General features: G+C 41.1%; 1 protein-coding gene across 1 annotated transcript in view; it reads left to right on the top strand.

The window, feature by feature from the left end:
- LOC141213014 (uncharacterized) overlaps positions 1–26,501 on the top strand; it is a 903,379-nt gene that overhangs the window by 334,545 nt on the left and 542,333 nt on the right. Inside the window, 5 exon segments of the mRNA XM_073665145.1 lie at positions 2,877–2,981; positions 6,846–6,989; positions 7,824–7,953; positions 13,504–13,678; positions 17,662–17,798. Of these exon segments, the coding sequence (XP_073521246.1) occupies positions 2,877–2,981; positions 6,846–6,989; positions 7,824–7,953; positions 13,504–13,678; positions 17,662–17,798 (691 nt within the window).

The following is a 26,501-nucleotide window of genomic DNA, read 5'->3' as shown; positions in this document are numbered from 1 at the left end:
CAGTCAATATTGACTATGGGCCTAAACTGCCAAGATCAGAGTAATCTCCAATCCTGTCAGTCGTGGCAGGAGCACAATGTTGTGTTACAGCCAAACTCCCTCTCCAATCTTATGGGTACACTGGGCAGTAGCCATGAGATGATGGATATATCTTTTGTGGAGAAGAATAAGCATCTGACAGTGACAAATTTATCCATGACAAGTTGTTGAGGGATTAAAGAACACATATGTTAGTTGAGTTTACAGAAATTTATATACAGTGAAGGAAATAATTATTTGATCCCTGTTTTTGTAAGTTTGCCCACTGACAAAGACATGAACAGTCTATAATTTTCAGGGTAGGTTAATTTTAACATTGAGAGATAGAATATCCCAAAAAAATCAAGAAAATCACATTGTATAAATTAGATAAATTTATTTGCATTTTGCAGTGAGAAATAAGTATTTGATCCCCTACAAACCATTATGAGTTCTGGCTCCTACAGACCAGTTAGACGCTCCTAATCAACTCATTACCTGCATTAAAGACAGCTGCTTTACATAGTCACCTGTATAAAAGACTCCAGTCCACAGACTGAATTAATCAGTCAGACTCTTACCTCTACAACATGGGCAAGACCAAAGAGCTTTCTAAGGATGTCAGGGACAAGATCATAGACCTGCACAAAGCTGGAATGGGCTACAAAACCATAAGTAAGACTCTGGGTGGGAAGGAGACAACTGTTGGTGCAATAGTAAGAAAATGGAAGAAATGCAAAATGACTGTCAATTGACATCGATCTGGGGCACTATGCAAAATCTCACCTTGTGGGGTATCATTGATCATGAGGAAGGCGAGAGATCAGCCTAAAACTACACGGGGGAACTTGTTAATGATCTCCGGGCTGCTGGGACCACAGTCACCAAGAAAACCATTGGTAACGCATCATGCCTTAAAGGTTCAAAATCTTGCAGTGCCCTGAAGGTCCCCCTGCTCAAGAAGGCACATGTGCAGGCCCATCTGAAGTTTGCCAATGAACACCTGGATGATTCTATGAGTTATTGGGAGAAGGTGCTATGGTCAGATGAGACAAAAACTGAAGTCTTTGGCATTAACTCAACTCGCCGTGTTTGGAGGAAGAGAAATGTTGCCTATGACCCAAAAAACACCATCCCCACTGTTAAGCATGGAGGTGGAAGCATTATGTTTTGGGGGTGTTTCTCTGCTAAGGGCACAGGACTACTTCACCGCATCAATGGGAGAATGGATGGAGTCATGTACCATAAAATCCTGAGTGACAACCTCGTTCCCTCCGCCAGGACATTAAAAATGGGTCGTGCCTGGGTCTTCCAGCCAGACAATGACCCAAAACATACAGTCAAGGCAACAAAGGAGTGGCTCAAAAAGAAGCACATTAAGGTCATGGAGTGGCCTAGCCAGACTCCAGACCTTAATCCTATAGAAAACTTATGGAGGGAGTTGAAGCTCTGAGTTGCCAAGTGACAGCCTGAAAATCTGAATGATTTATAGATAATCTGCAAAGAGGAATGGACCAAAATTCCTCCTGACATGTGCACAACCCTCATCATCAACTACAAAAAACAACTGACTGCTGTGCTTGCCAACAAATGTTTTGCCACCAAGTATTAAGTGTTGTTTTCCAGAGGAATCAAATACTTATTTCTCACTGCAAAATGCAAATAAATTTATCTAATTTATCCAATGTAATTTTCTTGATTTTTTTGGATATATTATCTCTCAATGTTAAAATTAACCTACCCTTAAAATTATAGACTGTTCATGTCTTTGTCTGTGGGCAAACTTACAAAAACAGCAAGGGATCAAATAATCATTTCCTTCACTGTATGTAGCCCTCATTCCCATAACAACTTGAGGCCAGTTCACATCTACTATCATATTTTCATTTTCTGTTTCATTAAAGAAACAGAAAAATGAAAATAACATCAGTCCTGGAAGCATCACTACATTGGGCAATTAACTAGAATGGAACAACGAATTTTAATATCTATACGATTTTGGTAATGGTGTCTGTCCTTCAACCCAAAAAAACATTTTGTGCATTTTCTGAATCTGGAATGGAGGCTTTAGAAGCACTTTTGATGTATAGAGTACATGGTAACCCAGCCTTAGGGTATATTTGTTCATGGCAGATTTGTTGCAGAAATTTCTGTGCCTGAGCCATTTGTCTGACTGGGGCTTATTAAAATCTATGTAAAAAGCATTCATGTATAGAATTCATTTTTCAAATCTCTGTGACATATCTGTATACCCTTACACATGGGCGTCTTATACCATTTTCATAGATGGTAATTAAAGTAGAAGAAAACCCTATTTTATACATGGGGCCATGATGTAGAAGCTGTCATTGTCGCAGTAAATAATGACGCATTGTAAATACTATTGAAACCAGAACATTTAGTAATAAAAATGCCTTAAAACATTCTCTCTCTCTCTTATTATTCTGGCATTTGGCAAATATTAAAAATGATGGTAATCCTAATTGACCTAAAACGGGAAAAGTTTATTCTGATTTCATGTCAGATATTGAGAAAAACATGCATATGTGTCTTTTTATATAGTGTATGTAAACTGCTGGTTTCAACTGTACTTGAACCATTACCAAAAATAAAATACTATTATCTCACTGCATGATATAATGTTATCCATTCTAACTTATAGAAAATAAAAGTGGTTTATGGAAATGCCAGAACAATCTTTACGAAATACATGTATAAAGTATTATAACAAGTCATTGCTATATGCTGTAAAGCAACTCAGACATAGTGAGTTTCATGTCTGTTTAGAATAATGTTGGATAATAACCATTACTCTGGAGTTATATCGATAAAGTGATATATTTTCTCTGTAATTATAGCGTGATGTTATCAAGGACATGTGGTCTGGAGCAGCATCTGTGTGGAAGCAAAGCCCAGCACTGTGTTATGAACATGATGATAGCACTAAAGATATAATTGTAAAGGTGAGTCGTAACTGAATATTACACTTATATGCCACTAAGCCTATAAAAATATTGTGTATGTATTTTACTCTCCTGCAATGTATTCTACATACTCTGCACAAGAAGTAAATAGCATGTATGTTGGTAGAACATCTTATGTCTATCAGGTCACTTCCATTTGACATTATATCTCACATAGTACAGATTTCTGCACGGTGACGGTGAGAATGATGGGTTCTCTGACAGTTACTTTATGTTCCACAAACCTAAAGGCTGTTGCCTTCATTTACTCCCGTTACTACATAGTACAGACCAAAAGTTTGGACACACCTTCTCATTTAAAGATTTTTCTGTATTTTCATGACTTTGAAAATTGTACATTCACACTGAAGGCATCAAAACTATGAATTAACACATGTGGAATTATATACTTAACAAAAAAGTGTGAAACAACTGAAAATATGTCTTATATTCTAGGTTCTTCAAAGTAGCCACCTTTTGCTTTGATGACTGCTTTGCACACTCTTGGCATTCTCTTGATGAGCTTCAAGAGGTAGTCACCGGAAATGGTTTTCACTTCACAGGTGTGCCCTGTCAGGTTTAATAAGTGGGATTTCTTGCCTTATAAATGGGGTTGGGACCATCAGTTGTGTTGTGCAGAAGTCTGGTGGATACACAGCTGATAGTCCTACTGAATAGACTGTTAGAATTTGTATTATGTCAAGAAAAAAGCAGCTAAGTAAAGAAAAAGAGTGGCCATCATTACTTTAAGAAATGAAGGTCAGTCAGTGCGAAAAATTGGGAAAACTTTGAAAGTTTCCCCAAGTGCAGTTGCAAAAACCATCAAGCGCTACAAAGAAAGTGGCTCACATGAGGACCGCCCCAGGAAAGGAAGACCAAGAGTCACCTCTGCTTCTGAGGATAAGTTTATCCGAGTCACCAGCCTCAGAAATCGCAGGTTAACAGCAGCTCAGATTAGAGACCAGGTCAATGCCACACAGAGTTCTAGCAGCAAACACATCTCTACAATAACTGTTAAGAGGAGACTTTGTGCAGCAGGCCTTCATGGTAAAATAGCTGCTGGGAAACCACTGCTAAAGACAGGTAACAAGGAGAAGAGACTTGTTTGGGCTAAAGAACACAAGGAATGGACATTAGACCAGTGGAAATATGTGCTTTGGTCTGATGAGTCCAAATTTGAGCTCTTTGGTTGCAACCACCATGTCTTTGTGCGACACAGAAAAGGTGAACGGATGGACTGTACATTCCTGGTTCCCACCGTGAAGCATGGAGGAGGAGGTGTGATGGTGTGGAGGTGCTTTGCTGGTGACACTGTTGGGGATTTCTTAAAAATTTAAGGCATATTGAACCAGCATGGCTACCACAGCATCTTGCAGCAGCATGCTATTCCATCCGGTTTGCGTTTAGTTGGACCATCATTTATTTTTCAACAGGACAATGACCCCAAACACACCTCCAGGCTGTGTAAGGGCTATTTGACCAAGCAGGAGAGTGATGGGGTGCTACGCCAGATGACCTGGCCTCCACAGTCACCAGACCTGAACTCAGTCAAGATGGTTTGGGGTCAGCTGGACCGCTGAGTGAAGGCAAAAGGGCCAACAAGTGCTAAGCATCTCTGGGAACTCCTTCAAGATTGTTGGAAGACCATTTTCGGTGACTACCTCTTGAAGCTCATCAAGAGAATGCCAAGAGTGTGCAAAGCAGTCATCAAAGCAAAAGGTGGCTACTTTGTAGAACCTAGAATATAAGACATATTTTCAGTTGTTTCACACTTTTTTGTTAAGTATATAATTCCACATGTGTTAATTCATAGTTTTGATGCCTTCAGTGTGAATGTACAATTTTCATAGTCATGAAAATACAGAAAAATCTTTAAATGAGAAGGTGTGTCCAAACTTTTGGTCTGTACTGTACATGCTGATTCAGTGCATTTTCATTATTGGTCTGGAGATCTGATTTTAGCAAGATGAAAAAGTTTAGTTAGGTGTGATGATATACAGATATTAAAGGGGTGGACTTAAAAAATTAACTTGAGCAGAAAATGTTGTAAAATAAAAAAATGTGTCAGTATTTAGGTAGAGCAGTGTAATCACACCGTACCCAAGTATTGATTCACGATTATCATTCCTCTATGCACAATGTCAACAATTAGTAGTTCTGGATTACTAGGTCTGCCAACCCAAAGTATGTATCTGTAAGGTGCCAGAGCGAGGTAGCCGTGGGCGAGCTGCTGCCTCTGCTCGCTCTGGCATCCTACTGACAAGGTGTGTCCCCATCCCAGTGTGCTGCTGTGTATGTGGTGCTTCCCACTTACTTCTGGCCCACAGGCCTCCTCTGACTCCAGGAATTCCTCTTCTGGAACCAGGGCAGCAATCAATCCAGGTGACATGAGATTAAAAAAAACAACCAAACTTTTACTTGGTGACTGGCAGTATTTACAGGCTGGTGTAAAGGATAAGGTCCAACGGGTTGTCATCTCTCCCACAGGTACTGGACACAACTTCAGCCCTGGTTCTTTGTATAGGTAGAGCATCCCTCTTGCTAACTTCTCTAGCCCTAGGGATTCTTCTCCACCACCCACAGTATATTTGGATTCCATCTCACTCCGCCTATGAGAATTTGAGTCCAATATCTCCTGCAGCTTAGCGGGTATAGTGTGCCCTCAGGCTCAGATGTCTGTCTCAAGGTTCCCAGGCCGGCAAGGGGACTCGTGCAGAGGGGTTCTCTGGCAATCCACTGCACCGAGGTACTAGACCCATGTTGTCCCTACCAGCCCGTAACCTGCCACTACTCCTTGTCACCTTCTCACAACTGAACTCACTTCTTTCTGTTTCTGGAAACTGCCTACCTCTCACACTGTCTCTGTGCCTGCTGTTACCAGGCAAACTCCACCTTTCACTTACATTCTAGACAGTGACATCTTATGACATTTAGTTAATACTGCATCGCACAGGGAAACAGATGAGGAACAAAACATTATTCACATTCTATACCTGTCACGCACAGTGTAGGAAATACAAAGTGCAACATGAAGGGATGAGGGGAAGGAAGCCCAGACACTGAGGAAAGAAGGGGTGGAGTCCTCCTAGGCTGATCTGATATCACCCTGTCTTCCCTACCGTCCCTATATTGGTTTCTCACAAATCGCCGATCAGGAACCTAAAACCCTGTATCTCCCTAGAGCTAGGCCCTGGCTTGGGAAGAGGGGATGAGTGCTAGTCAGTCACCACTAACAACTAAAGATAGCAAGGGGAGACAGACATGGGGGAAGTAACTTAGCTTGAGCTGACTTCAGTGAGATTACACATACGGACTCTTAGCACCAAAGAGGAAGTAAGCAGACTGCAACAGCTCCAAGCCTTCTCAAGGGGTCATGTGAATATCACCGGCACCTCTCTATAGTAAAAAGGAAGTATTTAAACACTCAGGCCTGGGTGTCAATTAGCCGGAGGGAGGTAGCCGCTGGGTCCTTGAGTGAGACAGACCTAAGAAGGTGTCTGTAATGCCAAATGAAGAGATCTCCTGCAACCAACTGCAGGGCGACTGTCTGTCACATCTGACACACCCGTGACAATACCACAGCAGCATTGATGTCTTCAGGGGGAACACGGCAGCTGGTCCATCTACTTACATATCACCTATGTTTGAACTGAAGCATGTGAGTGCATCTATTAGATTGTATGAGTGCATATTTGGAAGCATATATTTCTGTTTCTCAAATCCATAAGTTATTTAAAGCTCTCATTTGATAAAATTGCAAAATTCATGTTTGCTTTTTTAATATAAATTATGTATCATACAACTGGTGTTTATTTTTTGGCAAATGTTTTTTATTTTTTACTAATTTCTAATTTACACCTACAGATTGGGGATTCTAAACTTCACTATGGTTATGAGTACCAAGGGTCAGCTGAGCATATGTTTATCACACCACTAACTGAACGCATCTTTCTGAGTACTATGGGTGCAGTGACCACTGGAATTGGTGCAATGTGTGTTGGGCCACAGGTAAGATTCACTGGAAAATAAACTTTTTTTTCCTAAAAGGTAGTAATGAATATATATATATATATATATATATATATATATATATATATATATATATATACATATACATATGTGATGCGCTAAATTCATTAAGAGCTGCCGTGCGTCACCGCCAGAAAGGTGCTCTTATTAGAGACTGGAGTACATTTCTGTCTTAATTTACACCACTTTTGTGGAAAAAATTATAATGAATTTACCGGCCACACTCAGGCTCACGCCACCTACTTTGACTGGTGTAAAAATGGTAAAAGTCACAACATTTCTGCATGGCTATTCAAACAATTTTATGCCAGAATTACCTGGAAAACTGTTTGATGAGTCAGGGTCATAGTGCCAGGAACCTGTGAGTTTTACCTTTATTGTATGCCAAAATTGGTATCAAGTAGTAAGCATTAAAAGTGACTTTGATATTTACTCTTGAAATAGTTTTTTGGAGTCATTAGAGGAGATAATCAATATTCCTTGTTCCACATTTAACTTCTGCTTTAGTGGGTTTTAGTTTACGACTCCTTGACATTTAAACACATAATACAAATCATTTGAGCTTATGATGAATGTTTCTAATCTGTAGTTGTGTGATGCATCCATGTAGAAAAGGGTGTGCAAACAAACTGCTCATTTCCCCCACTGATCTAACAGCACAGTGTATACCCTGTTAGTATATTATTGAAGTACCATTAGGACAGTCATTGTTGTTTAAAAGTAAGTTAGATTTCAGTAAATCCTCCAGAAAAGCATAGGTTTGACAACATGAAAATGATAAATGTTTTCCTTACTTTCTTCATTGTTTTTTAGGCCTCTGGAAAAAAGTCTACCATCCAGGAATTATGTCTTGCGCTGGGAAAACCTCTCTACAGTATTCATTTCACAAAGTCCTCAGATCACAACATTTTGATAGATATCTGCAAAGGACTCGCCTCCTCAGGTAGCATTTGGGGCGTATAAAAAAACGTCTTGAGTTTCATCCAGAAAAGTCAGACAATTTTTTTCTAACTTTCACCAGATTTTTATCCTTGTACCATCTGTGTGTCCTTTTTTCAAGTCCGCCTGACATCTGTGTGATGTCTGTGTGATGCCTATGTGCGATCCATTTTCATACAACTACATTAAAAATGCCGGTTCCTAGGTTTATAATAGAAGTGCATCCATAAAAATTGCATGCCACTCGGATGGTCCATGTGGGATCCGATTTTTTTTTACGAACCCATAGACTTGAATCGGTGAGTCTCATGCAAGACTGAGAAGAAAGTTGCGCATACGGTGATTTTTTTTTCTTACGGTCAGCTGAGGGAAAAATCATTAATCTGAACAGTCCTATTGAATAACATGGATCAGTGTGCTGTCCTATCAAAAATAGGATAGCACTAGTCCGCTTTATACAGACGTCTGCATGATTCCTAAAGCAGTTATCTGTCTTATCTAACTCCTGACGTTAAGGCTGCTGGGGAGCTACGTCTGTCCATGTGGGCAATTGTAGGAAAAATGTAGTAATACATGGTAGCTATAAATGGTCAGCCAATGGCCATGTAATGCATGAACGGGCTGTGTCCATGGAGTGAATCTCTATTTCCTATGACAGTCATATGTCATATGTCCTATCACTTTTAGATAAAATTGGAGGCATAAGAAGATACAGTAGGGCCCTGTATATGTGCTATGTTACACTTTTGTACAACACAGAGATTGTGCAATGCCATATTATACCATAAATTAAAGTACAACAACCAAGACTTAGCCAAAATCAAAGGCATTTGTAAAGCTCGGACAGGTGAGTACTAGTACTTTTATTTTGCACTGTTGAGAAGCCTTGTGTTGAACATGAAAACCATCACTCTATTGCTTTACAACCTGCGGAATCACTTCCTATTGTATAGTATGATCACCTCTTTACTATTTATAACACTTTGGAACCACACAACAGATTGAGCATTTGTTTTTGGCAGCGAAACGACAAAGTAAGCTGTATACAGTATTAAGAAGAAATAAAATAAGTTTTTATCAGCATTTGAGGATTATTTTACTGAGAGAGGTTTTTCATTAAATCCATGCAACAAAAAAGGTCTTATCAAAGGCAGAATTTTTACACAATAGCATTTACACTTTAGCAGTTTGCTAGGCAAAAATAAATGACTTGAAAAACCTAATTGTCTGCAGCAGTAAATCTTTTGTAACAGTCGCTGTTAATATGAAAGATTACATTATTCTATGTAAGATGTGATTCCAGCTAGGGCCGCATCCACAGGCTAATTTGTAAAATCTCCTGCTACAGTGATTTAATGTTAAAGGGAGTCCTCTCCATTATTGTAATACAATTTCAATTAGCTGTTCCAGAACTGGAAATAAGTCTTGTGGACATGTTGGCAGCTGTGGGGCGAGAGTGTAGATGAAATCTTTTCATAATAAAATAACATTTTAGATTGAACATGGGTGCTATGTCATGCTAATTGTGTACAGTGCATATCTGATTATCATGGAAGCACACAAGGAAAGCAGATGGTAATTGGTCACTAGGATTAATTGAGCAGAGGTTGTGATGCTTAATTGCATTTACACCAGGAAACATTGTAAGTTGATAGTGTTTTAAAATCATTTAGAAACCAGCAATTAAATTCTAATTGCATTTTAGTTACTAAATTCCAGTATGCCCTTTACTAAGAAAATAAAAAACATGTATTTTAGTTGAATTGATGTATACATTTTAAGAATTCATACTAATTTAGAATAAAATTGGTTATTATTAAAAATGTTAACCTGACCTAGACAATTTACAGTGCTCTGTAGCTAATACCTTGTTTATTCACCAAGGAAAGATATTATACAATGTGGAAAAAGTCCTTACAATGACATGACGATAATAAAAATAACAATTCAAAATGCTAAGGTAACAAAGTGCATGAAAAGAGTGCATAGTACATAGTTCAGTTATCAAAACTTTTTAAAAGAAGAAGTATTTGTACTGCACATAGTAACCAATTAGAGCTCAACTTTCATTTTAACAGATCTGGTAAAATAAAAGATGCACTAATGATTGGTTGTAATGGCCCATAAAGATATTTGTTAGATTGCTTTGATAAATTTGGCCCCTGTAGTTCAGATTAATATTATTGACTAATGTCTACATGCTATTTTGTCATCACAGCTGAAGAAATTCTACCCCATGAGATTTATCAGTAAGAGGTTCTCAATTGAGGCCCTCTTTTTTTGCAATACCTTAGGATCAACCCTCCTACGTTGTCTATATGGGCATATAGGTCATAGAAAGTTTAATAAAATGATACCTTGATATTTGTGAACCAATTTCGTATCTCCTCAAAAAACATGGTATTCTTAATGTATAAATGTGCTGTTAAGATCTATGGGCCGGACATAGATCTGCTTAAGAATCTGCCTCCAAAGCTTATTTTAAAAGAAAGGGGGCATTACCAGTGTGAGACATGTAGATCAAGAGAGCAGACTGTCAGTCATTACATGTTTCACACAACATCCCCTTTCATTTAAAATAAGTCCTAGAGTCAGATTTTCAGGGAGATCTTTGCCTGGGCTTTAGATCTTAACAGCTTATTAACATATTAGGAAAAATGTGGTATAACGCTGAAATAAAACATTGGATCGCAGATATCAAGGTATCAGTTTATTTAACTTTCTATGATCTGCATGCCCATATAGACGGCTTTGGAAGGTTGATCGGTCCTACTGAGCGATTCCCTTTAAAAAGGAATTAACATTATATACTGTTTCTATAGAGGTATGCTTATTATAAAAATATTACTTGATTGTAAATATTTCCATGAAAAAAATAAATGTGACTAAGTGCATTGCATAATTGCTACATCACGGCCAAATGCACTGCAGTAAGAAACACCGTCTCTCCTGTAAGGATTATAAGGAAGAGATATTTAGGGAGGATTATTGTCATTTAATTGTGAGTTTAACAGGGTGAAATATATTCTATCTCCCATTTGTGACAATTAGTACAGTGGCGACCAAATGATTTGCATTTTTTTTAAAGTGTGATTACTTCTTTCTGGTTGTTGTGATGCCATTTTCCTGGTGATGAAATGAAAGTGCATGAAGTTGTCATCATGCAAGACCTTATACAAAATGCTTTTGAATCTAGGTATGAACATTTAATTAAAGAAAACTGACTGCAAAAAGCTTTGCATATATTATTTATTGATCACAACATAGAGAGTAATTCATTGTTTACAATGCTATAACTTAGTATTTTGTAGCATAATCTCTTGCTTTAATTACTGCACCACACCGACGGGGCATTGAAGCCACTAGAGTATTCAAGACATCTTGAGGGATCTTGGTCAATTCCATTTGCAAATCTGCAAACAATTCATCTTTATTGCTATGGGAACAGGCCCCAACTCATCATCCTAACTCATTCCAAAGGTGCTCTATAGGGTGTAAATCAGGTGATTGGCTTGGGCATTGCAGCAGGCGGACATCTTTCTTTGCTAACCAGTTTTTTACTAAATTGGACGTCTGCTTAGGATCATTGTCTTGCTGGAATTTCAATCCCCTGCCTACTTTGGTTTTACCATGTGGCAGCATTACATTCTTCAGTATATCCTTGTATATGGTAGCATTCATATTTACATCAATTCTATGCAGAGGGCCAATGGCAGATGCAGAAAAACAGCCCCAAACCATGACATTGTCACCACCATGTTTCACTGTAGGTGTTTGGCTCCTTACATCATTACGTTTTCCATTTGGGTGGTATATATAGTACTTGCCATCACTACCAAACAGATTGAACTTGGATTCATCCGACCACAACACCTTAGACCAATCTGTTTCTTTTCATTGGCTGTGTTCATTGGTAAACTCAAGTCAGACCTTCTGGTTCTTTGCAGAGATGAAAGGCTTCTTGACTGGAACTCGTGCATTCAACCCTACTGCTCTTAGACGTCGCACCACGGTTTGGCGACTCACTTTGACCCCATATTCTTTGTTCATTTCATGCGAAATCTGTACAGCATTTTTATGAACATCAGATACTGACTTTTTCTTAACAATGTGACCAACTCTGGAGGAAGTTTTCCGTGGTCGTCCACTTCTAGGTTTGTCAGCTGTTCCATAATCTTCTTTTTCTTTCTTTAATATACGTGACACTTGACTTTGAGAACAGTTGAATTCCATAGCTGCCTCTTTTTGGTTTCACTCTCAGAATAATAAGCTTCCTGACATCTGGTGATAAATTTGGGTTTGTTTTTGCCATGTTTTAACCTAAAAACACACGTAACAGAAAAAAATTATTTTAGGCAAAATTCGACTACCCATGACAAAATATGCAAAACATTTGGCCCAGCAAATGTTGAAAACTAACACATAAAGGGATAAAACAATGTCAAACACAAACCATTTGCTTCCGGTTTACTAAAATCACCAGGAAAATGGCATCACAACAACATGAGAGAAGTAATCACACTTTTAAAAAAAATGTAAAGCATTTGGTTTCCACTGTATATCCATTAGGTGGGGATCCCCTTTATATATTTATGAAAGTCTCCAAAATTGACAAGGAATCAAAAATATGTTCAATCTCCGCCCATATAATATGGCCATGTTCTATAACAAGAGAATCTCTGTTCACATTAGTCTACCAGAAGTCTGATAAACTCTTACCGTTCCGAGACCATTAGTGTAATTACTGGAATCCCTAATATTACTGCTGAAATCAGTCAGGATTCATAGTTCATGTTATTTTCTGCTTCAGTATGATTGAGCTATTTATTAATATTGAATTAAAGCGAATCTGTTACCACATTTGTCCTATCTAAACTATTAGTATGGGCATACAGGTTATAGACTGTTGAAAATAGTCATCCCTGTATGCCTCATATCAGATGCCTTTGTTGAGAAATCATCAATTATCACTTTATATAAGCTACCACTTTAAGGCTATAAGGAGGATGTTAGCCAGAAGATAACTCTGCCTCCGCACTTCATTATCATATGTATCGCCTCCCATAGGGTCACTTTGACCCTGTGACATCGGGTGCATGTCAGGAAATCTCATGCCTGCTCATTCCATCTCCCGTTGTTCCTCCTTAGTTTTCTGCCCTTCTATGTTCATAGGCTTCACTTTCCTTCTACGCAGGTGCCGGCGAGTCACTAGTATTTGTGTAGTGCCAGGTTTCTGCGAGTCGGAGAACCCTGGGAGCTTACAATTGCACTTTTTTTTTTAAATTAAAATCTGTTTCCAATGGCTTCAGGTCCACTCCTGATGAGATCAGATGTATTCTGCACATGAAATATCATTTCAATACAGTCTAGAGATATATAAAAAAAATATATAAAAATAAAGATGTTATGCATTACTGGACAACCAAATTAATGGGCCAAGTAGGTGAAAAAAAAGATTGGTCTATCCCAGACTATCGCTTCTCCAGTCTGGGAGATGAGTATAATTCTTTTTTAATTTACAGCATTAACGATTACAGTTTTTGTTTTATTTCAGGAGCCTGGGTTTGCCTGAATGGAATTGAACAGCTACCTCTAACTAGTATGATGCTACTAGCACAGTTTCTTAAACAAATACAGTCTTCAAGACGTTTGGGGAAAGAAGCAGTCACTGTACAGTTAGAAGAAGTCCCTCTAAATCCAGCAGGTGCATGCATTGCAGCCATTAAAAGGTATGGGGGACCTTAAAGTATTGTAATTGGGCTGTTTTCAGTTTTGTCAGCTTACTCACAGAAGTAAATCTTTGGCAACTACCTGTAACATTCATGAACACCTATATACACAATTCATATAATGTAGGCTCTGATGCATGAAAATACAGAGACCCAATATCAAAAAATACAAGCCAATAAAATCAATACCATCTGTATTAATAATATATAAAAAAGCATACAATAATTGCAAAAAATACAAGAAATGGAATACACAGGTAATGAAAATCTGGGGAATATCACCAAAGAAGCAGTAAGGCCATAGTGGAAACCTTGCTGGGTAGATAATAAATATAGCTATAGGGGTATATTTGTTACAAAATAATTATAGTATAGACTAGTAAATAATCATGAAGTATATATGGGAGTAAGGTAAGTAAGTACAACAGTCGCAATAAGCCCCCATTTAACCAAGAGATCACAGTTAAGCTATATAACAAAGAGATCCATTGTTTACCTACATGGCTGCAATAATACTGCACCAAGTTGGAACGTGATGACCCGCCGCACCCGAATCGTGTTTCGCAAGAACAGCTTCTTCCATATGTACATCATGATCATTTACTAGTCTATACTGTATAACAAATTATTTTGCAACAAATATACCCCTGTAGCCATATTTATTATCTATCCAGGAAGATTTCCATTATGGCCTTATTTCTTCTATGGTGATATCCCCCAGTTTTTCATTACCTGTGTATTCTATTTCTTGTATATTTTGTAATTATTGTATGTTTGTTTTTCTATATTATTAATAAAAATGGTATTGATTTTATTGGCTTGCATAATTTGATGTTGGTGTTTTAACTACCTTTAACATCCAGGCTAGTACATGTCCTCTCTGTTTCCATTTTGTTGGTTGGGTGGCGCCGCACCTTTTTATTAGGAGCGACAAGGCAGCCCTATTTAATTCCTAGGTATTTTGATACTTTCTGTGAGCCCTAGGTGGGGCTAATTTCTAATGAAACCACTGAACCTCTGACTCTCACTGCCAGTTAAAATTCTTATCTGGTTCAGTTCCTGGACTTTATGCTCCTGCCTTGCTTGTTTGAATTCCTATTTCCTGACCATTTCTAATTTTGTACCTTGATTGCCCTTCTGCTTCTGACTCGGCTACCTTCACTTCTTGGCACCCCTGCTGAACAGCTGTTATCGGTGCCGGTGGCCGCTGGCCAGAAGTACTCAGTTACCGAGCTGCTCTGTCTACTGGTAGTGGCGGCCGCAGGGTACTACACATCCACCTTATATTGATTTGAATAGGAGGCGGATGGCAGTACCAAGCCCCGAATACTGTTTTCTAGGTGAATAATTCCAATGGATACATAAAAAATGGATGCCATAGAGAGATGGCACATATGGAATTATTTTTTTTAACAAACCCAATGAGTTTAATGGGCGAATCTGATCCAAAAAGTGGATTAGACTAGTGCATGCTGCAATACTTTTATATGCGGACCATCAGTTTGTAAAAACGCCCACGTGAACTACTCCATTGACCTGCAATAATCCGTGCGCTGTCGGAAAATTACTTCATAAAGGCCACTTTCACACGTTGAGTATTTGTTCAGTATTTTACATCAGTATTTGTAGCCAAAACCAGGTGAGGAACAATTAGAAGAAAAGTATAATAGAAACAAGTCACCAATTCTGTGTTTAACACACACTCCTGGTTTTGGCTTACAAATACTGAGGTAAAAAACTCACCAAATACTCAACGTGTGAACGTGGCTAAACTGTATAAATTTGTGTACGAGCAGATATTTGAACCCCTAGTTTACCATTTAGAAAGGTGCCGAAATAGAGAAGGCCATTACACTGAATAAACTAGATATGTGTTTACATCTGACTGAACACGCAACTCAGTATAACTCGATTATATAAAATAATAAAAAGAAGGCAACGGTATGCTTTGATTCATAACAGAAATGTTTACTCACTACATTGGTTGACATCTTAATAATATTTAAAGCAATGTGGCCTTGTAATTATTATATATCACTATATAGCAGACTCAAATCATGTAGCCTGTCTTTGTGAAGAATGGATTGATACTTTGATGGATGGATTGATTTTACTGACTTGTTATAGACAGTGTATTCTCACTTATGTTATTGTATCCAGTATAATACAGTATTGATTCATACAATTGACTTTCTAATTCTTTGACATCCATTAACAATTACAAATTGTTATATGCCAGTACTAATGATGATAGTACTCTTTTTTTCTTACATACAGTTGTGCTCAAAAGTTTACATACCCCGGCAGAATTTTTCCTTTCTTGGCCTTGTTTCAGAGAATATGAATGATAACAAAAAAATTTTTTCTCCACTCATGGTTATTGGTTGGGTGAAGCCATTTATTGTCAAACTACTGTGTTTTCTCTTTTTAAATCTTAATGACAACCAAAAACATCCAAATGACCCTGATCAAAAGTTCACATGCCCTGCTGATTTTTGCCTGATAACATGCACAGAATTTAACACAAATGGGTTTGAATGGCTATTAAAGGTAACATCCTCACCTGTGACTTGTTTGCTTGTAATCAGTGTGTGTGCATAAAATCTGAGTGAGTTTCTGGGATCCAGACAGACTCTTGGATCTTTCATCCAGCCACTGATGTTTCTGGATTGTGAGTCATTGGGAAAGCAAAAGAATTGTCAACAGATCTATGGAAAAAGGTAGTTGAACTGTATAATATAGGAAACCAAAAAATATCCAAGGAATTGATAATGCCAGTCAGCAGTGTTCAAACTTTGATTAACAAATGGAAAATCAGGGGCTCTGTAAAAACCAGACCACGGTCAGGTACACCAACAAAAATTTCAGCCACAACTGCCAGGAAAATAGTTCGGAATGCAAAGAAAAACCCACAACTAGCATCAGCTGAAATTCAGGACTCTCTAAAAACTAGCGGTGTGTCTGTTTCAAGATGCACAATAAGGAGTCACTTGAAGAAAAATGGGCTGCATGGTAGAGTCGCCAGAAGAAAGCCATTACTGCGCAAATGCTACAAAGTATCTCACCTACAATACGCCAAACAGCACAGAGATGAGCCTCAAAACTTCTGGAACAAGGTAATTTGGAGTGATGAGACCAAATTTGAACTCTTTGGCCACAACCATAAACGTTACATTTGGAGAGAGGTCAACAAGGCCTATGATGAAAGGAACACCATTCCTACAGTAAAGCACCGAGGTAGATTGCTGATGTTTTGGGGATGTGTGAGCTACAAAGGCACAGGAAACTTGGTAAAAGTTGAAGGACAGATGAATGCAGCACGTTATCAGCAAATACTGGAGGCAAATTTGCACTCATCAGCCCGGAAGCTGCGCATGGGACGTACTTGGACATTCCAAAATGACAACGATCCAAAACACAAGGCCAAGTCAACCTGTCATTGGTTACAGCAGAACAAAGTGAAGGTTCTGGAGTGGCCATCTCAGTCTCCTGACCTCAATATCATTGAGCCACTCTGGGGAGATCTCAAGAACGCAGTTCCTGCTAGACAGCCCACGAATTTACAAGAACTGGAGGCTTTTTACCAAGAAGAATGGACAGCTTTACCATCTGAGAAAATAAAGAACCTCATCCACAACTACCACAAAAGACTTCAAGCTGTCATTGATGCTAGAGGGTGCAATACACGGTATTAACAATTGGGGTATGTGAACTTTTGATCAGGGTCATTTGGATGTTTTTGGTTATCATTAAGATTTAAAAAGAGAAAACACAGTAGTTTGACAATAAATGGCTTCACCCAACCAATAACCATAAATGGAGAAAAAAGCTTTTTTGTTATCATTCATATTCTCTGAAACAAGGCCAAGAAAGGAAAAATTCTGCCGGGGTATGTAAACTTTTGAGCACAACGGTACATATGTTTGTCACCATACAGAGATCTGTAACTTACTTTTATTGTATTCCGTTTTATATAACTTTAGGCCTCCTAGGGCCACATTGCCTACAGACTTCTGTAATTCGTATAAGCTGCCTGATAATCTTCTGAACTGCTTTCGAATGGTCGGAGTTGGTGAATTTCCCGTCAGGTTCATTCTTGAAGCAAAGCTCCTTCTGAAAGGTATTTAAAGCATAATTACCAGATTAATGGAAATGTCACTTGATTCATGCTGCATAATTGCAGCCAGGCTTGTTTTTCTCTGAAACACTTCTGCATTTCAGAGAAAACAAAAGTTGAAGAGCTGGCTGGGGACTATTGGGAGGGACTGTCTTGTCCAACAATGCCCCTGGTCGGCTTCTTCCTGCACGGCTCTAGTTGATTGACAGGTCTCTGCCTTCAGTATATACACACAAAGGACAAATCTGTCAAGCAACTAGAGCTGTGCGGGGAGATGCAGGAACGTTTCAGAGAAAAACCTATCTGGCAGCAATCTCTGATTCATACTGCACATGGTTTGGGCAGCATGTATTGACTGACAGATTCCATTTGACCATAAAAACATGGCAATATCATGATATCAATGCACTTTGGCCCCAATTCAATATTGCATTTGCAACTTTTTAGTCAAATTTTGTGTGTTTTGCACCTTTGTTTTTGTTTGCATCCAATTCATTATTCTATTTGCACCTTTTTTTATGTCTATTCTATATGTACTTATCTGTTTTTTTTCCATTTTGTGAGCGAAGTCTAGAAATCCCAGATGTTTTAGCCTGATTCATCAATTGCAACTTTTTAAAAAATCACCAAATTTGTTGGAACTCCACTCCAGCCCTCCCCTGGTGTATTTTTGAGTACTCCAATATGCTGGCACAATTTTTGCGACTTTTGCCAACTGTCTGTGACTTTTGGTGCTAAAAGTCACAACAACAATTCAACACGGGAATAAAGCTCATTTTTTACTTTGCGGCAAATTCATGAATCACATGTACCATTTTGATGCATTTGGCACCAAAAACCGGAAAAATATACCTCAAGACAAAAAAGGAAAGTCACGTAAAATAACGCAAATGATGAATCGGGGTCTTTTTCTACAATTTAATTGTATTGCTTGTATAGATCAGAAGCCTGCTGATATCCAGTATAACTAAAATATCCCTTGTTAAAATATGTGTGGAATGTCAGGTACTTATTATAACTTTGTTACTGAGCAATTATGATGCTACACATGAATTCATTTATTTGAGACAGATTATATTACTTGCTCTAAATTGCTGGCAAATTAAGTAACAGACTTTATGCAGTGCTTGAAGTTAGTATAGATGTACAGCTAAACGGATCTTTAAAATATTTTTAATTGCAATTCATTCTTGGCAGTTATATGAGACAGAAATGACAAAAAGAAGCACATTTGGCCGTCTGAGATAGCAAACAGGCTGTAAGCCACCATAGCAGATGGATAGTCGTATATTAAGCCAACACAACGTATAAATGCATCTCTAATGTGTTTATTGAGGAGAGCAATCCAAGCCTGGGGATGAAGCGCTGACACTCACCAAGCTTCTGTTTGTACTGGATTGACAGCTAACTATGCCAACAACATCAGCATATAATACCCTATATACATCAGCCCGACAAGGATGCTGTGGTAAAGTGGCTGCTCAGTACTTTAGTTCTTTCCAAAAGATGCAACATATAATAGAAAAATGTGCGTTGATTCAGTTTCTAATGGGATTAACTATGCTAGTTAATGCAGTTTGTTGACTTTAATTTTGTGATAATGTGGAACATTTATATAATAATTGAAATAATAAAATGGGTTAAAGCAGTTGTCCCGTCTTAAGCTACAAGACTGCAGTCACTCTATATGACTGCAGACTTGTGAATCCTTACATCGTGTGCACTGCGCTCTATGAGGATCCTCCCGTGCCGGCACCCATCTAATCGGCATGTAACTGCATGTATGTATTGCAAATCACATACTTGAGGTCACTGCTCCTGGCGCCGGCACTGGAGAATCCTCACAGCACGCAGTGCACACGATGTGAAGATTTACAAGTCTGCAGTCACAAAGAGTGATGGCAGACTCATAGCTAAAGTCTGGTCAACCCCTTTAACATTATAGGGTTATGTGATATTCTCCAGGGGAAATCCAAGAGCTAAGGGTCATGCCATTTATAACCTGCATGACAAATAGGTCATCACATATATTTTAATCTATTTAATTTTTTAGATATACATGATTATTGATGACCTCTATGTATCTCCTTATTCAGGCTCATTTAGCTCAGTAAATATTTCAACATTTAAATTCTGGAGATCTGCCCTCTGTTCCGTATGTCTTTTTATATTAAAAGCAGGAATTAAATTTACCTTATACAAGATGAATAGAAGCTTTCATAAAATGTGTTTCTGTTGTACTTAAGTCTATTCCAACTTTTTTTTATGAAGAAAGTTGTACAGAAGTTTGGCTCTGTGGAATGTGGTGTGAAACCAGGCCTAGTTGTTTGTTGTTCCTCCTATTGGTGGTTTAGTTGCATATAGTTCATTATCATACTATACTTTGTAAGCATCTTGAAGGGCTTGTGACTAGTGTTGAGCGAATTTGTTTGGCATTTAAAATTTGGGTTCGTGTTCGGGGTTCCGGCTTGTTCGTGCCAAAAAATCGGCTCTGCCCACGAACATCCCTGATTTGCCACGCTGTCACGCAGATGTTATCTGCAGATGTTGTCTGCGTGACAGCATGGCAAATCAGGGAAGTTTGTGGGCGGAGACAATTTTTTGGCGCGAACAAGCCCGAATCCCGAACACGAAACCGAATTTTAAATGCCGAACTAATTTGCTCAACACTATTTGTGACTATGCACAGCAGCCAATCTGAGCAAGAAGGGTTGCAATATAAATCATGAGCGAGATCAGGGTCAGTACTTTCACTAACCCTTTGCAACCAGTGACAAGGGCAATTTTATGTCAATTTTTCATTTTTACTGTATGGAATGGCATGACAGATTGCTCCATTCCATACGAAGATCTATACTCCAATAACAAACTGATTTAGATAACTTGGAATTTAGATTGTCAGCCCCAATGGGGACAGTGATGCTGATGTCTGTAAAGCGCTGTGGAATAATGGCGCTATATAGGTGAATAAAAAACTGTAGCATGCAGCAGGAAGTACTCCCAGTAAATACCTCGGATGAAAGGCTTTTATGTCATGGGCCTAAATCAATGGAGTAGGACGGCATCAAATAAACATTAACACACAGGTCCCTAATAATTAGTTTGTCCATGGTATTGAAAGGCTGAATGTCGGTTAATTTTAGACTTCTGTTTTTCTAAGGCCTCTTTCACACGTCCTGATATTTTCGGTACTGAAAAAAACAGTACCGGAGATATCAGTGTCCGTGTGTGGCATACGTGTGGCAGCCATGTGCCGCATAAGTATCACATGTACCGTGCCTGGGAATCAGCACTATAGTCAGCGCTGTTCCCAAGTGCCCGGTGCTGGGGCAGCTCTCATCATTGACCCCTGCTTGTGTTGCGATCAGCCCCTGCTGTCTACATAGAATGTAAAATTAAGTATAAAATATAAAACACATTATACTCACCTTTACACCTAATTCCCTTAAGCAATTGTCCCCTGTAAACAAACCAAAAATAAAAAAACACAATATCCCTCACCTGTCCAAAGATTAAATAATTCAGTGTCCCATGCCGTAATCCATCTGGGTGACATTTCTTGATCAGCATGTTCGGTGGCTCAAGGCGACCGCACAGACTGAGAAGCAAAGGAGAATAATTTGCTGCAGTGAGCGAGTCCCTGAACTGCGCTGAACTCTCATTGTCCTCTGCTCCTCAGCTTGTGCGGTCGCATCAAGCCACCACACATGCTGATGAAGAAATGTCGGTCAGATGGATTACGGCGTAGGACACTGGATTATTTCATCTTCGGACAGGTGAGGGATATTGTGTTTTTTATTTTTGGCTTGTTTACAGGGGACAACGGCTTCAGGGAATTAGGTATAAAGGTGAGTATAATATGTTTTTTATTTTATTCTTAATTTTACACTCTATGTAGACAGCGGGGGCTAACTACAACTCTCAACATTGTCCCTTGCTTGCGCTGATCGCAGCGCAAGCAGTGGACAATGATGAGAGCTGTCACCAGCACCCGGCGCTTAAGAACAGTGCTAACTGTACCAGCTGATTCCCAGGTACGTGTGATACTGATGACACACGGATGTCATCCGTGTGCCAAAGTGTGCACGTGTGTGGGATGTTTTGAGGCCCGTGCGGCGTGCAAAAAACGGACATGTTAGCGTGTTTTGCCCACGGACACACGGTCTGTGGAAACACACTGACTTGTGCGGAGACCCATTCATTTGAATCAGTCTACATGTGTAAGTGTCTTCGGTACGTGTTGAAACTGTCACCACATGTACTGGAGACACTAACGTGTGAAAGAGGCCTAAGTCAGTGTAGAAGTCAATGCTAGGATCCCTGGTGGTCTAGGGCAGGGTTCCCCATCTCCAGTCCTCAAGGCCCACCAATAGGTCATGTTTTCAGGATTTCCTTAGTATTGCCCAGGTGATAATTACATCACCTGCACAGGCAATAATTCCATCACCTGTGCAATACTAAGAAAATCCTGAAAACATGATCTGTTGGTGGGCCTTGAGGACTGGAGTTGAGGAACACTGGTCTAGGGCACTGAATGCATTTTATAAGCCCTCGTAGAACACAATTTTGAGGTTTATATATCATATCGAGTGTCCAGTGGGTTACTCACCTCTCCAGACTGCAGCAGCACACTGTCTGCAGCAGGAAGCAGAATACTGTTAGGGTATGTGCACACGGTCAGGAGCGGTTGCGGGTTTGACTCTGCGTGTTATGCAGCGTCAAACCTGCAGCGACCAGGTGTTACAGCATAGTGGATGGGATTTCTAGAAATCCCATGTCGACTATTCGTATCTGGGCACCTGCGGATCACCCACAGTAACTGACATGCGGCGCATCTTTCAGACCCGCAGCATGTCAATTCCTCTTGCGGGTCCACGTGTGGACTTTCCCCATAGACATAACCTATATGAGGAAAGTCCGCATGTGAAGAAAAAAAAATGGCGCCATTCATTTGCATAATAAGCGTAAGCCGCGTGGCTATTCCGCAGTATCGCGCCGCAGGCGGCTCCTGACCTTATGCACATACCCTTGACAGCTATAATTGTGCAGATGCACACCTGTGATTGAGCAGAGCATTTTTTGAGTGCTCTACCGATCCTTAAGGTGTAGACAATTCAGGTGCAGAGGAAACATTTCATCTGTGCAGCTAAGAGGATAAGTAATAAGGGCAGCCATCTAAGTCATTACTTATACAGAAGGTTGGTTTATGACCACAGAGTGCCGTTATTCATTGCAAATTTGCTGTAATCTATGATTAAAACTCAAAGCAGTTGTCGAGTAGAACAGTGTATCTGTATGATGTTGTGTAACCGATTCACGTGACTGTATAGTATTAGGCAACACCTTTTAAATTTACATGGCCAAATAAGGGGATCTAGCTTTAAAAATGCAAAGCGAAGTCCAATATGCAAAAAAGGAATGTCATAACCAATTACCATAATTCTGGGCTATAAAACACAATTATTAAAAAGTGTGTCCATTTCATAATCTGCAGTCAGCTTCCTTAGTGACTGAGCTGAGCTCTAATGCAGCATCCTTCGTGATCCACAGAGAACTGAGCAGCGAACTGAGCAGCTGCCAAGTCTTTTTCCCTAAGGGCGCATTTAGACTTCTGATTTTTCCACGCACGAGAAAAACTGACATATTATTCTGATCAGACTTTGATCAGATTGTTTGCGTGACATACATTTTTCTTATACGTGTAGAAATAAAAAAAAAAGTTTCTCCACCTTCTCCATTCTGACAGTCCGTGAAAATCAGACCGAACTCAGATTTTTTTCACGGATCCATTGACTTGCATTGACGATTTTGATCCGACCCTCGGATAAAAATAGGACGTCTTTGCGATTTCTGCGGACCGCTCTGTTTGAGAAAAATCACGGACATGTGAGTGGCCCCATAGACTATCACAGGAAAAACACGGATAGCACTCGTACGTGAAAATCGGATGTCTGAATGAGCCTTAATGCACACTAATCTGTCTGATTATCAGAAGACAGGCGATAAAGCTAAAGCAAACATGCACATCAGATCATGAAACAGCAGTCCATGGGGGATTGCATGACAAGATAAATTGAAGTTATCAACTATGTCTGCCACAATGCTGTGTGTATCTACTGTGCATGTAGCAGTGTTGTGTGTGCTGCAGAATTGTGTGTGTGTTACGCCTACCGGTGGCGCATGTAGATTAGTGAACCCACTGTGCCCCTGGGCCGGGTCTGCCTAGGTAAGGGTGTGGCACCCCAGGGGTCTGGTTTCCACAGTAATAGCAGTATTACGTCTGTGAGCAGGTGGGAGGTCTCCTGGGCAGGAATCCTAAGCATGCCACAACTCCTGCCCAGTCCTGGGAGGGGAAGAACTTCCCCTATATAAACTGGGGCTGAGGCAGGGTTAGAGAGAGGAGTTCCAGACAGAGACGGAGTCTGGTCTGGACACGCAGAAACAGGGACAGATAGACATCAGGAGCTCTGTAGGAGCCAAGGAGAAGCGCCAGGGGCTGGAGCTGTGCAGAGCTCGCCCTGGGAGAAGGTACTAAAACCGGACACAGGAGTCCGAGGCTGTGGGGACTAAGATATACCCAGCAGCAGAATCCATCCGGCAGGGGATTCCAGGTCCTCTGGCCATAAAAGCCCGGAGGCTCAGTCACAACGAAGGGACCAGCACCGCCATCCCGGAGCGGAGGCTAACAGGAGGCCCCAGGTCACCAGCCATACGGGTGAGCACCACACGGTATACCCAGGGATGTGGGCTACTTGTAACCGCCGAAAGCAGGGTAGCCAGGAAGGGTACAGACTAACGGGAAGGCCTACAACTCCACCTGGCCAGGGGAACTCCGGCTTACTCGCAGACTAACCAGGCCCCAACTACTAGCCAGTACTCCCGGGGGAATTTGCCTTGTACCATCAGTAAAGGCCCTGAACTGTACCCTCGCGTTTCCGTGCTTCCTTGTCGCACCGTTAGTGCTGGGACATCCACACCATCACTCCCAACATCATCCACATCCGCTGCCCTGAGGCCATACCTCTCCCGTTGGGGGTTATATCAACATTGCTGCACACCTATACCACCGGCCTCAGCGGTCTGCCCTGCAGCGGCGGTTTCATAACCGCATTCAACGGGTGGCGTAGTCGGACACTAATACCATCATACCAATAACCGCCACTAAGTTTGACCACCCTGGGCGCGGACCGGGTCACCGCCACACGAAGACTACTACCCCCATCGGATCCGGCTCCGGGTATCCCCCGCGCGCACGCGCGCTGCACTACAGCACTGGCCCAGGGGGTGAGTCAATTTTGGCGTAGTCGGCAGGATCACGTGCCCACAACCACCGGGTACTGCGTGCCTGAAAAAAGAGACTTTTATACTTACCTGTGGTGAAGTTTCCCGCCGTCCGGAGTCGTTTCCCGCCATCTGGAGCCGATTCCCGCCATCCGACGCCATCTTCTGCCTTCTTCCCGCCATCCGTGGAGTTTTCCCGCCATTGGACGCCATCTTGAGGGCGCCGCGCGGGAAGAAGAGGGGCGTGGACTCCGAAAGCCCGCGAGAACTGAAGCCCCGCCTCACGTCCGGACGTTGCGTAAGGTCCTGGAAGGAGCCCAGCAGACGCCGACGTCACAGGAGCGCGACGGAAGGTCCTCAACCCTGACGATCCACTGCGGAGCCGCGGCCTGCGGAAGAGGATCATCGCAAGGTAGGCCACGGTCCACTAGGGGGGAGGAGAATGTCGGATACGGAGGAGAGCTTCACCGCCACAGCCGCCGCCAGCGCCACCGCTGCTGCGGTCATGCCTTTCACCATGCCCTATATCCCGGGGGCAGCCTGGCTACCCCAGTACTCAGGGGAGTCACATACCCTAAATGACTTCAGAGAAAGGCTGGATAGCCTCTTCCAGGTGTATCCCCTCACGGAGGCGCAAAAAGTGAGCATCCTGGTGGCCCAATTAATCGGGGCAGCCCAAAGGGAGGTAAAGTCCTGGCCACCTGGGAGGAAGAGGACTGTCCGAGACATACTAACCCGGCTGAAAGACACATTTGACACTCGCACCTCAGCCGAAATAAAACTAAGATTTTATGGGTGCAAACAACGGGCACATGAGAGTATAAGAGACTATGCTCTAAACCTACAAGAGGCCCTGAGAGCCATTAAGCAGGCAGACCCTGACAGCGTGGGAAATGAAGATAAGCTGTTGACTGAACAATTCATTGAGGGTCTACTGTGCAATGCCCACCGAACCCAGTTGCGGGCAATGGCCTTACAGGACCCTGACCTGGACTTTGCACAGTTCAAGGACAGAGCCATCCGGGTGCTCCGAGAACCGGCACCAGGTGGCGCTGTGACCCACAGGCGCCCTGCTATCACTTATCACCAGGAGACGGCGCCCTTGTCTGCAGGGCCTGTGGGAGCTGATGCGCAGGCTTTAAACAGTGACCCGGCTACAGACCTGCACCATCAGGTCCAAGAGCTAACTAAAAGCGTTGCCGCGCTAACCCGAACTGTGCAGTCTTTACAGGTTTCTACTGCAGGGAAGATCGAGCTGGCATCCGGACCGGAGGACATCCCGTGGCGCCACCAAGGAGGACCCCACCGGCCAGAGGAAGACCCAGCGATCGATACAACGAGGACGGACGACCTATTTGCCGCCGCTGCAATCAACCCGGACATGTGGCAAGGTACTGTCATTTAAACGGGCACAACCTGGGGTAG

This window comes from Phyllobates terribilis, unplaced genomic scaffold (genome assembly GCF_046119375.1).
Source record: "Phyllobates terribilis strain yellow unplaced genomic scaffold, ASM4611937v1 Scaffold_2__4_contigs__length_985480577, whole genome shotgun sequence".
NCBI lineage: Eukaryota > Metazoa > Chordata > Amphibia > Anura > Dendrobatidae > Phyllobates > Phyllobates terribilis.
Note: the sequence above shows the minus strand (reverse complement) of the source record. Positions and strands in the feature narration are given on the sequence as shown.